This window comes from Canis lupus, chromosome 29, assembly GCF_003254725.2.
Source record: "Canis lupus dingo isolate Sandy chromosome 29, ASM325472v2, whole genome shotgun sequence".
Classification (NCBI taxonomy): domain Eukaryota; kingdom Metazoa; phylum Chordata; class Mammalia; order Carnivora; family Canidae; genus Canis; species Canis lupus.
The window spans coordinates 27,619,837-27,634,404 of record NC_064271.1 but is presented as its reverse complement, the minus strand read 5'-3'; the positions used below and the strand labels follow the sequence as shown (position 1 = coordinate 27,634,404).

The following is a 14,568-nucleotide window of genomic DNA, read 5'->3' as shown; positions in this document are numbered from 1 at the left end:
ATTAATAAATAGGCACTTGGGATTTAGATATTTGTCTTACACCTCAAGTGGGTGGGTAAGAAGGAGGAAGCAGAAGAGACGAGAGACAGAGATCTGTTTTTATTTTTTTAAGATTTTATTTACTTATTCATGAGAGACACACAGCGAAAGGTAGAGACATAGGCAGTGGGAGAAGCAGGCTCCCTGCAGGGAGCCCAATGCAAGATTCAATGCAACTTGAGCCAAAGGTAGACGCTCAACCACTGAGCCACCCAGGTGTCCCAGAGATCTGGTTTTATTTTATTTTATTTTTTAAAATATTTATTTATTTATTCATTTATGATAGAGTGAGAGAGAGAGAGAGGCAGAGACACAGGAGGAGGGAGAAGCAGGCTCCATGCCGGGAGCCCGACGTGGGACTCGATCCTGGGACTCCAGATCACACCCTGGGCCAAAGGCAGGCGCCAAACCGCTGAGCCACCCAGGGATCCCCCGAGATCTGGTTTTAATGCCCTGAGAATTAGGTGTCTGAGGGCCAGACGTGGGACATGGTAATGTGAACTGTCCTGAGAGGCCCAGTAGGGGCAGCCAGCTTCCCCCTACCCCCAGGTGGTGTGTTCATATCCACCTCTCCCTCTTTGCTTATTTTCTACACATACATGCTGAGTATTGACTCATGCCTTTAATTTTTTGAGAGAAACTTTGAAGGAGCTTTCTCATTTTCCTTGGTGCCAGGGTTAAACATCAGTTTTAGTGTTAAAGCATAGTAAAATAACACAGCAGCTTCATTGGTCAGATACTTTTGATATATTTAGGAGGAAGGGCTCATTAACTTTGCTTTTATTTCCAAAGGAAATTTCTCCTCTTTATATGTATACTTCTTTATATAACCCTCTGGATATTTTTGTTTTGGGCTCATTAAAGTTACTCCAGACCATTCTGTCTTGATGCAAATTTCTACCACTTAATGAGGAAAGAAAGTGATGTCTTTTCTTTCAGAGAGTACTTCTTGATTTGAATTCGGAAAGCTTTATTGAACTTTTCTACCTTTCATGCCCATATTTCCTAATTATAGTTACCACAGTTGTTCATCCATTCATTCTTTCATTCAGAAGTATTTATTGAATGCTAACCCTGTGCCAGCCCCTGGTCTAGACTGTGTGGTTCAAGTTACCAACTGAAATAAACAAACTGGGTGCAATATGACAGTTTTAAAGAATATAATCTAATGTAAATTAAATGTTAATGTATGTTTCCATTAAAAATATCCCTAGTACTAATAATGGTGAATAATTGCCTTCCAGGCAAGGCTCTGTAGTTACTCTGAAGTAGGTGCCTTTGTTTTTGTTTTTTTTTTTTTTTTGATTGTACAGATGAAGAAACAGCCACAGAGAGATTAAGTGACTTCCCCAAGGTCACACAGCTAAGGGGCTATGGCCAAAATTTGAACCTAAGCAACACTATTTCTGGAGCCTAAATTCTGTTTCTCTGCATTGTTTTGCGCCTCCTCACCACCCCCAAAGCAGTTATAGTTAAAGAATATGCCCCTCTAGGCACTGCCCAGCAGTTACTTTGGTTTCTCACCTACAAGAAATTACTGTGAGGGCAAAATGGAATAATGATGCACAGATAGCATGCCTGACACTCAGTAGGCAGGTTAACCATTAGCTCTTCCCCTCCTTTCTCCGTGTACCACCTCCTCCTCCTTTCCTTCCTCCTTCCTCCCTCTGTGCCTTCTCCATTATTGTGATTAGAGAGGTAAAGAGATCAAGTAACTGTGAAAGAAACAAGAAAAATATTTAAAAATCAATTCAGCTTCTTAAAAGATGAACTTCTCTAAAGTAAGTGTAAGATCGAGAAGCATTTAGTGAGAATCTGGTTGGCATGTGGTTTCTTTTTTGGTCAGTGTTTTGAGGAACCCAGACTTGTATTCCTACTTTTGATACCATATTTAAGAGTTACAAACCAAGCTGGGAAAATTTTAACAAAATTTGCTGTATTGCTAATGAATCCTCACAGTGTGACTATTAGACGGTTCTGGTCCAGCAGCAGCATGGCTTTTTCTTTCCGGAGTTTCCCATATTCTATTTGAACTTCAGTGGAATCGGAGATGTTATGTAAGTTGAGGCAAGGTGAAGCTTTGTGTAACTTTCCATAGGGAAGCTAGAAGTGTGAGAACAGCCGCCCTATAGTTGAGTTACAAAACTAGCCACCAACAAAATTGAATTTCACCTAAATACGGATTTTGCGGAGAAGTTCAAATACCTGAATGGACTAGAAATTGCTAGGTACTCCTTGTCTCCCTACTAAAATGGCTATCTCAAAAGCAGGGAGACCTGTACTTTTTTTTTTTTTTTTTTAAGATTTTATTTATTTATTCATGAGAGAGAGAGAGAGAGAGAGGCAGGCAGGCAGAGGGAGAAGCAGGTTCTGTGCAGGGAGCCCGATGCAGGGACTCGATCCTGGGTCTCCAGGATCACACCCTGGGCTGAAGGCGGCGCTAAACCACTGGGCCACCGGGGCTGCCCGAGACCTGTACTTTTTGAGAATTTGTATTAATTTGATTTCATTCTCTGTTCAGTGAGTACATTTTTAATCTTATTGGGAAATATGAAACCTATAGAAGCATTCACAATCAAATTCAAGTCAGTGATTCATCACAAAGTAAACACCTTATTGTTACCACTTCCTTGCTTTTCCTTATCTATTCCCACATAAACATTTAGTGTGTGTATTCTTCACTTTGTCTCGGCTGCTAATTGAAGTTTAACAGTAGCAAGTGTGATTATGTCATGATCCTGTAAAGGACTTTAGGATCCTTTGAAGGCCCTAAAGGACTTTATTTATTTTTTATTATTGTATTTTTTAAAAAATATTTTATTTATTTATTCGTGAGAGACACACAGAGAGAGGCAGAGACACAGGCAGAGGGAGAAGCAGGCTCTATGCAGGGAGCCCGATGCAGGGACTTGATCCCAGGACCCCAGGATCACAACCTGAGCAAAAGGCAGATGCTCAACCACCGAGCCACCCAGGTGCCCCCCTAAAGGACTTGACTTGCTACATTGTTTCTTAGATTTCTCCGAGTGATCATTTTTAACATTCTTCTTTAAATCACATTGCAGAAATCACTGGGGCCTGGGAGGTGCCCCAAAAGTGCCCCAAATTATCAACTTCTGACTTGATTTTTTTGGAAGCATATTGGTAGTCCTTTCCTGTAGTAATGCTGTAAAAATCAAACATTTAAAAAATTATCTGTATTTCCAATATTACTGCTTTCTCCTGACTGCTGACCTTATTTGTCGGTTTCCCCTTTCTTCCTGACCTCTCCTTGCACTGATGGTCCACTACCATCTATCTCTTACCCGATCAGGGGAGCCCCCTTGATTAGATTCATGCATAGCTCTCCACTGGCTTCCTGTTTCCATTCTCCACCCCTTGATAATTTCAGGTGATGGTTACAGTTTAGTTTTTCAATTTTTATGACCCCGGAGCTTATTTCTTACATAGAGTAATCCTGAAGTAATTTGCTCCCCAGATGTTAAATTTACGACAGTCTAGTTGATGCATTTAGAATTCATTTTATGATGGGGTCTTCCACTTTGCCTTTGACCTGTTCCCTCTTAACTGGCCTGTATGCTGGTTCAAGGGGCACAGAACTCCCCAAATGGCTGTTGGAAGGAATGAGGTTTTATGTGGGTGCTTAGGGATAGTGGCTAGAAATTTGTACTTTCTTCACTTATTTCCTCATTTTGTTGATACTGTTGAATTCAATCTGTGAGTCCCATGAACAAGCATTTTATCACACATTCAGCCATCATTCTCCATTCTTTTGCCAGAATTTGGTCATTTCTGCCAAAACGAATGTCCTAATGAAGAGTCTTGGTTATAAGGAACAAAAATATTATGTAAATTACCTGACCTAGGAATGGGCATGTATTACACAGAAAAAGAGTTTTTTTGGGATCCAAAGAGAGGAGAAAGGAAGCAAGCCCTGGATCCACCCAGACTAGCCCTGCTGATTGGAAAGCTGGTAGAAATCAAGGTCACTTCCCGAAGCTAAGGAAACCACCCTTCTTCTCCATTTCTGTTCTCTCCCCTGCATGGTTCTCTCTGCCTCCTTTCCTCTACGTCTCTCTCTGCTTATGTTCAGTCCTTTCTTTGGGAACTGGCTTCCTCTGCATTCTTGCAGCTTACCCTTCCTGGTCCCAAAAAGGTCTTCCTCAGCATCTAAGCCTACATTACCTTTTAGCTCATGCACCTAGCCACTAACTGACCAGTGGCTTAATGTCCTAATTATGAATTCCCATCTTAATTGTCCTCTTTTTTTTTCTCTTTTCATTCTTAATGATCTTTTTTCCTTTTCATTCAGTCCAATTTGTAGATCACCAGGTTAGTTGCGGTGGGGTAGAACTCTCCTGATCCAGTTAGCATTGTTGATGATGATGGAAAGTGGCTGTGGAAATGTGATTATGCAAACAGCTTCTTTAGAAGAGTCTAAACTATTATAAACTATTGTAATTAATACAATTAGTATTATAAACTAAAAAGGAGGATTTTAATTAATCTCTGTCCTTCAAATATGGATCCAGCCCACTGCAATAGATCAAGCAGGAAAAGAATGAACAAATCCCTCCTGGAATATAGTCTTATACCTGAGGTTATCTACCTGAGGTTATAGTATAGAGAGAATGGTGAGGAATATGGATATTTTCCTGTGTTAGGTACCTCAAGTACAAAGATGTCTACATATTTTACTATCTTGCCTATGTGAACTGCCAGCCTATTTTGATTCCCATCAAGATCATACTTCATGTCATTACATATTAGTGTGAACTAGATTTGGGGAGCTTCTCTTGAAACACATTGTCATTTGTAACAATGGAGTTTTTAAGAAAACTAAATCACACAATATTCAAATATATAGAGAATACTTTGGACTGTCCAGCATAACTGAAGGAGAGATTTCCTACCAAAAAAACTGTGTCAGTGATCAGAATATTTTAAGCACAGTAACCATATCAGCAATTTATAGTGACTTTGTGAGCCTCTAGATTAAAGTACTTTCATCTTGCGAGGTGGTCTCTATGGGAGATGGCTGAGAGTAGATAACCTTGAACCTGAATGGTCAGTCAACTGCATTGCCCTGGAGTAGTTGGTCCTAGTAAAACAAAGGGCCAAATGTGATTTGAATGACCATTAGGAACAATTAGGTTGAAGTACAAGCACCTCTTACTAGAAAATTGTACTACTACTAAGGAGTGATCTGTAAATCTCACTTAAAGTTGTCAAATAGGTGATTTATTTTGGTCTGGTCACAAATATGTGGGAGAAAGGCAGCTGCTGGAGCCTTTCACTAGCCTCACGTGTGTGTGTGTGTGTGTGTGTGCGCGCGCGCATGCATGCGTGCCTGTGTGTGTGCTTCGTTTTTTGAGGGGAGGTGGTGAACATTGATTAGGAGTCCAGAAGACCCAGGTTCCATTCTCAATTCTGCTGTAACCTTGGGTAAATTGTCTAACTTCTGAGCCTTGGTGCTAGATGCAGATATAAGTGAAAGGATGATAGGGTTTTCAAAGTGCTATAAAATGCAAGGCTGAATTATTAGCTCTATTTACCACATAGGTTACATTGGCTCATGAAGGGGCACCTGGCTGGCTCATCAATGAACATGTGACTCTTGATCTTGGGGCCATGAGCTCAAACCCACATTGGGTGTAGGGATTATATAAGTCAATCAGTCAAACTAAAAAAAAAATAAGAAAATATTAAATTAAAAGAAAGGCTCATGAATAAAAGTAAATTATGTTGAAATAACTTTGATCCCCTCCACCTCAAAAAGTAGATTAAGTCTTCATGGTGCCAAAAGAATAAGCCCCTAGAAAGCAAAGTTTTCTAATGTCTAATCACTGTACTAACTTCATGTCTGTCTCTTTTTAATGCTGCCTTAGTATCCGCTCCATTCAACATTCAATTAGCATGCCTGCTATGAGGTAAAGTATATTTTTACAAAATGTAGTTGATCTTATGCTTTCTTGTTCTTTATTTAGATGTTTAACTCGAACATTTCTGCAATAGGGAACTAGGGTTCTGCTCTAAATAAGCTGCACATCCACACTGTATCGGTGTTTAGTTGCTCTTCATATGATGTTAAGTTGCATCTTCCTATGATGTTAAGATGGGTTCAAGAGATCCGTTAGAGATTTGTGATTTAAAGAAAAGAATTCTCGAATTTATTTTGTAAACCTATTAAATTGTTTCATATCTTCAATCTGCTTAATTGAAAAAGTGACCACTTCCTAATAAAGCTGCTTTTCCCCAGCTATATAGGTGTCCCACCACATTTGTCTACATTAGTTTTAGTTACACTCTGCTTTTCTTCCATCCTCCCCATTTCCACTTCTCACATCCCATTGTGCCGTTTAGAGTCCAATGTGATTGAATTCTACTCTCCCCTTTTACCAGGAAATTCGTGCAAGTGGTGTATGTTATTAAGTATGTCATTACCCCACTTAACCACTCTAGAGAGGTAGAGAATTTCTAACAGTATATGCTTTGCTTCACCTTTAGTAACAAGTAGAGCTTGTTAAAACCCTCTGCTTGCTGGGCCCCACCTCTGGTTTCTGATTTCTGTAGGCCTGGGGTGGGACCTGAGAACTTGCATTGCCAGCAACTTCCCAGGAGCTACTGATGCACCCGAGGGGCCACCCCTTGGGACTGGCTGTGCATCACCACTGTGGGAGGGAGGAAAACCCTTGTTCTTTCTTTACCTTTTTCATCTAGGTAATAGGAAGGATATTTGAGGTCAGATGGATAGTATAGAAGCTATGGAAACCCAGTTGTGAACGACATAGGTGCTGTGATCCTTCTCAATTAATATAGGAATGTGAAGGCAAGGGAGCGGCTTTTCATGGGGTAGCTTTATGTAGACAAAATCACATTTCTGTGTGTCTCCCTTCTGGTCTCTCTTTCCTCGTCTCTAATGCTGTTCCCTGAGAACCAGGATCCCTATTATGGAATCTTATGTGGTCTGCTTGTCCAGCTTGGCGATGTGGATTCATGTAGGGCTCTCTTGTCAGGCAACATGGGAATTTAAACACAAGTTTTAGAGTATAGTACCTTAACCAAAATTAAAGTATCATGACTAGATGGCTGGAGAAGTGACCGAATTGATGTTTTACCTGGTTTTGTTCCCTCTCCTCATACACATACTTGACTAGGTCTGTTATCCCATTTGTCTGAGATGGGCTGTCTGTGGAACTGGAAGCGTCGTTGTAGAAATCTTAGAACAGAAATTGATCATCTTACCTAATAATGTCGATTTGTGTGTGTGCCTGAACGCATATGTACAGTTAAATAGATCTGTCTCTTTGGCTCACTGAGAAACGTGGTGAAGAGGAATACAATTAATGATGTTTGCAAAATTTGTGAAATGTTTTTGTGTTTGTAACTCTTTTTCTTTCTCTCCATAGAAACTCCCCAACTTTCAAATCATTTGAAGAAAAGGTTGAAAACTTAAAGGCAAGTAGTGATGAATAGGATCTTAGTGATGTCTTACTTGGTACCTTGATTTTCTTTGCTGTGGGTAAATTATTCTCATTACTCTATCTTTCTAAAAATACTTAAAGAGCTTTAATAACTTTATACTATACATTATTATGGGTGATATGTACTTTTAAGCAAGTTTTTGAGTGTATGTTGTAGCATGGTAGATGCTAAATGCTGAAAGGATATGTATAATTTAAAAAGCAATAGTACTTGAGAACTTTGTGCTGCTGAAATGTTTTTTTGAAATACTTTTATAATTGAACAAAACTTAATATAAATTTTGTTGCAGAAAATTAACATTGTGAAAGCACAAAAAATAATGCAAAAAAAAATTGGTCCTACCAGCAAGAGACAAGCCATACATACATAATGGAACTACATCATTATGCTTTAAGTAAGAATTAACCAGGGATCCCTGGGTGGCGCAGCGGTTTGGTGCCTGCCTTTGGCCCAGGGCACGATCCTGGAGACCCGGGATCGAATCCCATGTCGGGCTCCCGGTGCATGGAGCCTGCTTCTCCCTCTGCCTGTGTCTCTGCCTCTCTCTCTCTCTCTCTGTGTGACTATCATAAATAAATAAAAAAATAAAAAAAAAAGAATTAACCAAATACAACATAAATATTTTCCTCTGTCATTAAATATTCTTCCTCAATACTATGTTTAATGGTTTCTTGCATGTACCATATGAGATATTGTTTGTTCAGTCCTCGGTTATTAGACATTTTTATGATGATGATGATGCCGTGGTGATCATTATTGATGATTCATGGTTTTATTTTTTGATTGCTTTGATTTCAGTGAAGGTGGGCATTTTTCCATGATTAGCTTTATTATTTTGTAAATTGTAGTATTTTCAAGATTATATTCAAAATGATAATATTATCAACTCTTAGGATCACAAGTGACTAGAAAGGGCTGTCTAGTTCCCATCCACTGCCCAGTCTTCTCTACAGTTTGTGCAAAGCCAGTAGTATTTCATTTCTTTTTAAACTAAATCTGATCATTACTGTAGATGTTTTTTTTAAGGATTAAAAGTATTATCTTAATCTTAAACATTCTATATAAATTACTTAAAAACAAATATTCAGATTTGGTCTCTCAGAACTGTGAGTCACTTATTTCTAAATGCACCTTTCTTAAATTGCAGAAGCAGGGGATGCTTATGGAAAGAAAACCAAACACTGTACCATGATCTGGACCTTTTTTCCTTGCACAAACATGTATACATACCTTTTCTGTTTCTACATAACTGTATAAACACTTTTCAGGAAGGAATCACACTGCACACACCATTCTAGAGCTTGTTCATTTAGCTCCCACTAGCATATGTGCTCTATGATCCCTCAGACACAGGGACCCTCTCTGCTTGCTGATGGTTCTCAAGGGCCTAGACTAGTCCTTGGCACATTGAAACTACTTAGTACATATTTGATGAGCAAAAATACATCCTAGTTATTCTTCCAGGTCAGTATGAGACCTGCTTTATTCTTTTTAATGCCCAGTCACGTATTTGAAAACAAACGGTAGGAAGTCAAGGCTTTTACTATGATTTGATTCTCACTTTTGAGGACTATCTTAAGCCTCTCCTTGAAATCAGCCTTAAGCATTATTTTTTGAAATGTCTGGTTGGAAAACCAGACAACTGTATTTTTTTGACACTGAAGATGAGGAGAAACGTCTAGCTCATTCAGTGTATACTCTCCCTCTGAGTATATTTGGATTCTATAAATTGTGGTGAAACTTGCTTTTGGGGATCCCTGGGTGGCGCAGTGGTTTAGCGCCTGCCTTTGGCCCAGGACGCGATCCTGGAGATCCGGGATTGAATCCTACATCGGGCTCCCGGTGCATGGAGCCTGCTTCTCCCTCTGCCTGTGTCTCTGCCTCTCTCTCTCTCTCTGTGACTATCATACATAAATAAATAAAAATTAAAAAAAAAAAGAAACTTGCTTTTGAAACATGATTAGGCACCATACAAATAAAAACTTTTAACTTTTTAAAAGTAAAGTTAATCAAACAGATATCCTCGCCCCCCCCCCCCAAAAAAGCTATAAAATATAGTTTTATGCTTGGGATATGATTTTGCTAAATTACATTTATATTAAATTAAGCATTAGGTCTACATGCACTTATGTTTAGATTTTGGATTGATTCATCGATCTGTGATTATTGAGCATTTTCCATGTGCCAGGGGTAGGCCCTGGGGATACCACAGTGAGCAAGAGACACAGACCCTTTCTGTAAGATGTGTAGATAATTTAATGGCCATTGAAAATAAAACGAGGTAAGGTGCCATGGCAGGGAAACTCAGGGATGCAGTGGGGACCAGTAGCAAGAATGTCTGATCAAGCCTAGGAGGAAGGAAAGAGTGTTTCTCATAGGATACTAATATAAGTGGAGGCCTTTAGGTTGAGGTGAATATTTGAAGTTTTGGAGCCCTTTTGAGGACTACCAGGAAGTTTGCTGTGCTATAGGGTAGTGACTAGGAAATGAAGCTAGGGTGATGGGTAGGCCACACTAAAGAATTTGGACTTAGGGCAATGGAAAGCCTTTAAAGGATTTTAAACAATGTGGGTAGTGTATTCTGTGCATTTTAGAAAGATCACTGGTGCCCTGAAGATCTGAGGGGAGAAAGACTGGACTCGGGGAGACTGGTTAGGAGGAAGGAGTTGTAATCCAGGCCAAAGATGGTGGTGGAGTGAATTCAAGGTAGTGCTGATGGGACAGGGTTGAGAGAGATTTAGAATTTAGAAAACCCGACAGCCAAAAAAGTCAGTGATTGATTGGATCTGGAACAAGATGAGGAAGGATCCAAGGATGATTCCCAGCTATCTTGACTAGGCCAACTAGGTAGACGTTACAGCCATTTAAAGTCTTAAAGAATAGAGAAGGGACCAGTTGTGGGAGGGGTTCAGCATTAGACATGTTGAATTCCAAGGGTCTTAGTATTTTCCTATAATTAAGAAATATGTTTTAATAAATTTAATAAATACACAGGGGACACAAGTTGTACAGATTTTTCCAAACTATTCAGACATTATGGATGGGAGACCAAGGAGAGTGAGAAAAAATTTCAACTAGATTCCAACTGTTAATGTGTCTGTAGCTAGTTAAGACTGAGCTAAGAGCAGGGTCAAGTTAAATCTACTGAGTGGCACTGTGAAGTACTGACTGTTTTTTTTTTTTTTTAATTTTTATTTATTTATGATAGTCACACAGAGAGAGAGAGGCAGAGACACAGGCAGAGGGAGAAGCAGGCTCCATGCACTGGGAGCCCGACATGGGATTCGATCCCGGGTCTCCAGGATCGCGCCCTGGGCCAAAGGCAGGCGCCAAACCGCTGCGCCACCCAGGTATCCCTACTGACTGGTTTCTTAATGTTAGCTGTCCTGTTGGTCAGTAAGGAGATGTAACAGAGTGAGCATAGATGTATCAGTGTTATTAGGGATGAAGTGACATAGTAAGCATTTTGAAAAGCATAAAGTATTATACAAATGTTAGGCCGACTTATTTCTGCAGACAAATGTTTATTGACAAAATTTCAGGCCAGATAAATTGGAGTAGTGCTTCACAAACTGTAACTTGTTGAGGAAGCCCTGGAGATCTCTGTAGATGGAGTGTGGGGAGGCTGGTCTGAGTCTACATTTCTAATAAGCTCTCAGGTGATGTTGAGTCCACACTTGGACTCAAGTCCTCGCACCACACTTTTAAGTAGCAGCGGGTTAGGAAGTTTACACTGTAACTGGGAAAAATAGATCTATTTCTTTCGTTATATGCAGTATTTCTTGCATGCGTATAGCTGAATGAACAATCTGATGGAATACAAAGTGGTACGTAAATATAGAGAGTCTTCCAATAGATTTATTTTAGAATAAAAGGTCCTAAAGTTTTTCAGACAAATTTTCCTGTGAAGAACTATGAGCAGATGGGAAAGAAGAGGGTGGGTAGAATTTACCAATCTGAATATTTCAGCAGAGAAGCCCACATGGTTTTCTATTAAAGTGCACGGAACACTGCAACAGAACTAACTTCAGTACAAATATAATCGTCACTGGGCTATTGGGTTCCCGACTGATTTGTTCTTCAAAGTAAAATTTGAGTTACTTTTTTTGCAGAGTCAGCTGAGTTTATGTTTCATGATGTCTTGTCTTTTTTGAACTTTTTTTAAAGTCTAAAGTAGGCGGAACCAAGCCGGCTGGCGGGGATTTTGGAGAAGTCTTGAATTCAACTGCAAATGCCAGTGCCACCGCCCCAGAGCCCCTTCCAGAACAGACTCAGGCGAGCCCGTGAAGTTCTTACCTTTGTTCTGCTACCCACTGCCAGATGCTGCAAGCAAGATCCAAGCACATCTTGTCAACATTCATTGCTGTGAATTTCTACCAGATGTGCTTTTACTTAGCTTTACATATTCATTTGACCAAATAGTTTGTGGGTTGAACAAAATAAAAGTATCTTCACCTCTGTTCCTGGGAAACACCCTTTACTGTGCATTTAAGGGCCCCAATTTAGGAAATATCAGTATAAAAACACACATAATTCCTGGGGATCCTCATTAGAATGATCTAAGAAGCTTCAGGTTATCGTAATTGCTTTCCTACTTCACAAAATTGCTCTGGATCTGGGATGCCAGTTTGATCTTTGTCTTCAATATGATTTTCTTGTTTCTTTCTTGAACTTCTGTGTATTTGATTGCTAACTAAAATTTTCTTTAAAATTTCCTGAATCCTGGTTATTAAAAGTTTTGGCATAATTTTCTTTACCTCCGAGGAAAGAAAGACCAGCTACAAAAAAATATTTTTGAATAAACATTGTTCTGATAGAAGGTATCTTCTATTTGTTTGTCGGAGACAGCAGACTAAGTAAATCCGCTCTACATCCAATTTGTTATAGTTTGGTAAGTGACCATGACAACGTGTGCAGCGGTTCAAAGTCCTGGGTGACTTGAGAGTAGAACCCTCACATCCTTGTCACCCTTTGTGACAGTAACCATTTCATTGTATTTGTTATTATGGCACTTCTCTCAGCTTACTTTTCATGAGACTGAATTTTTGGTTTCAGAGTAAGTTGCAAAATCACATTCTGAATCGGGCATATTGTAATTACCAGTCGGTTGAAATAGGAACACTCTCATCACATGTTCCATTCAAAAGCCTGAACGTTTTTTAGATCTCAGTAGCTGTAAAAATGCTAAAATCAATCACATTAGGGGATACATTGCTGTCTTCATTTAATTCATTTAGCAACATTTAAAAAAATAAGCACACAAAATTGTATGACTAATATAACTTGAAAAGATTTGATACTAAGGTGTTGGTGGTAATTCCTGAGGATTTAATGCATTAATGAAAATCAACTCATTGTTTTCTACTTGTTTTCGGTGTGTTAGAAATTATAAAATGATACTGTAGATGTTGCCCTACTTTGAAAAAATGGCAGGGCTGAATGAACCAAAGCCTCTAAAAGTATCTGCATGGAGGCCAAGGTACTCTAATCTAATAGCTACTTATTCATCACTATTACCTTTTCACTATTCTGTGTATGGTTATGGCCTATAATGTCGTATTTGTTATTTATCAAGTTGTGATTGTTTTATTATTGTTTATGCCAAATGTTAATTGCCAAGCTTGGAGTGACCTGAGGCTTTTTTTTTTTTTTTTTTTTTTTTTTTAAAAGCATGACTAGATTTACTTCAGGATAAATTATCTTATGAAAACCAAATTTGAAAAGCCACAAGTGTTGATTGTTCTAAGTAACATGCTGCCATTCTTGATTGCTAGAGCTTTTGTTATAGCACTTTAGATGCAACTGAAAATATGCTCTAATTAAATGTAAAAAGCCTAATAAATTCTGTATATCTGTAGTATAGGTCTCAATATTTATTGTGAGACCAGTGGTCTGGAAACAGCTTGTATTAAATAATCAACTGGTGTTTATGCAAAAAAAAAAAAAAAAATTTTTTTTTTTTTTTTTTTTTACTATCTGCTTTAAATCACCACTTAACCATGTCAGACTAACATATAAATTATTTCCTTGAAGAGGCTTTACGGCTGTTGCCCCAGTTGCTGAAGCACTGTCTGGAAGAAGTGGATCTGTAGAAATTTGTCTTTTTATAGAAATACTGTGGTTACTCAACATAAATTATTTTTTTCCAACTAGTCTTTCATTTAAAAAAAAAAATATCACATCATCTTTTTAGCACATTGTTTCTTGGATGTCCTGCCCTCTCACTATCTTTCAACTTTAGCTGAGTGAAGTATATTCAGATCTCTACTTTATAATGAGAAATGATAGAATAAGGAGTGGAAAATGGTATGGGGAGTATGTGGCTATTGGTGATGGTTGTGAAAGAAACTGGAAAAATTGCTTTTCCAGACATCTGCCTATACTTATTTTAAATAATCTATTGAAAAGTACTCTGCATCTTAAAAGTAGTAGTAAAAAGTAGTAAGAGATTGAATTTAGAAAAACAAACATATGGACTTAGAAGTATTATTCAAAATAGTCTTTGTGGAGGATTTAATATTATGAATTCACAGATAGTTAAGAAATTTGGAACACAATAATTACTAAAAATACCAGAGGGATCCTGGTCATTCTTTTGAATTTTGTGTCTGACACTGTAGGAAAACAGTAATCTAATAGGGAAATCTCAGATATTTAAGAGTTCAAGAACTGTGACAGAAGAAAATAATCCCAAAATTAACCCCTTTTTACAAAGAAATATTTTCAATTTATGGAGTTTGTGGGATATAGCAAGAATTCTCATGTTTATGAGGCCAAAGTAATCAATGGAAGAGAGAATTCACTGGATTATCCTTTTAGTACTACTCAAACTACTGACATTGAGAACAAAAATACCTTTAATTTGGAATCACTGTTTCTGGATCTGTTTATCACGAAATGCACACTGTATTTTTTTTTTTTTGTATAGTATTTGAACACAATAAAAATTCTGTAATTTGGGTATGGGTTCTTTTGTATGTATTATCTGTCAAGGAAAGAGGTGAGTCCATTAATAGAACTTCTCTCCAGACACTTCATGTCCTA

The 14,568-nt window shown here is 38.4% G+C and overlaps 1 protein-coding gene across 13 annotated transcripts in view; it reads left to right on the top strand.

The window, feature by feature from the left end:
- The window catches only part of TPD52 (tumor protein D52), a 108,855-nt gene extending 94,370 nt beyond the window's left edge, over positions 1-14,485 (top strand). For 6 of the 13 annotated variants that reach the window (XM_035708443.2, XM_049103947.1, XM_049103946.1 and 3 more), the window contains 3 exons: positions 5,928-5,969; positions 7,449-7,497; positions 11,692-14,485. In XM_035708443.2, the coding sequence (XP_035564336.1) occupies positions 5,928-5,969; positions 7,449-7,497; positions 11,692-11,811 (211 nt within the window). In that variant the 3' untranslated portion in view covers positions 11,812-14,485. Of the gene's footprint in view, positions 1-5,927; positions 5,970-7,448; positions 7,498-7,813; positions 9,553-11,691 lie in introns of those variants that run through there. The other 7 variants (XM_035708445.2, XM_049103950.1, XM_025478071.3 and 4 more) reach the window with 3 other exon arrangements.
- Positions 14,486-14,568: the final 83 nt, after the last annotated feature.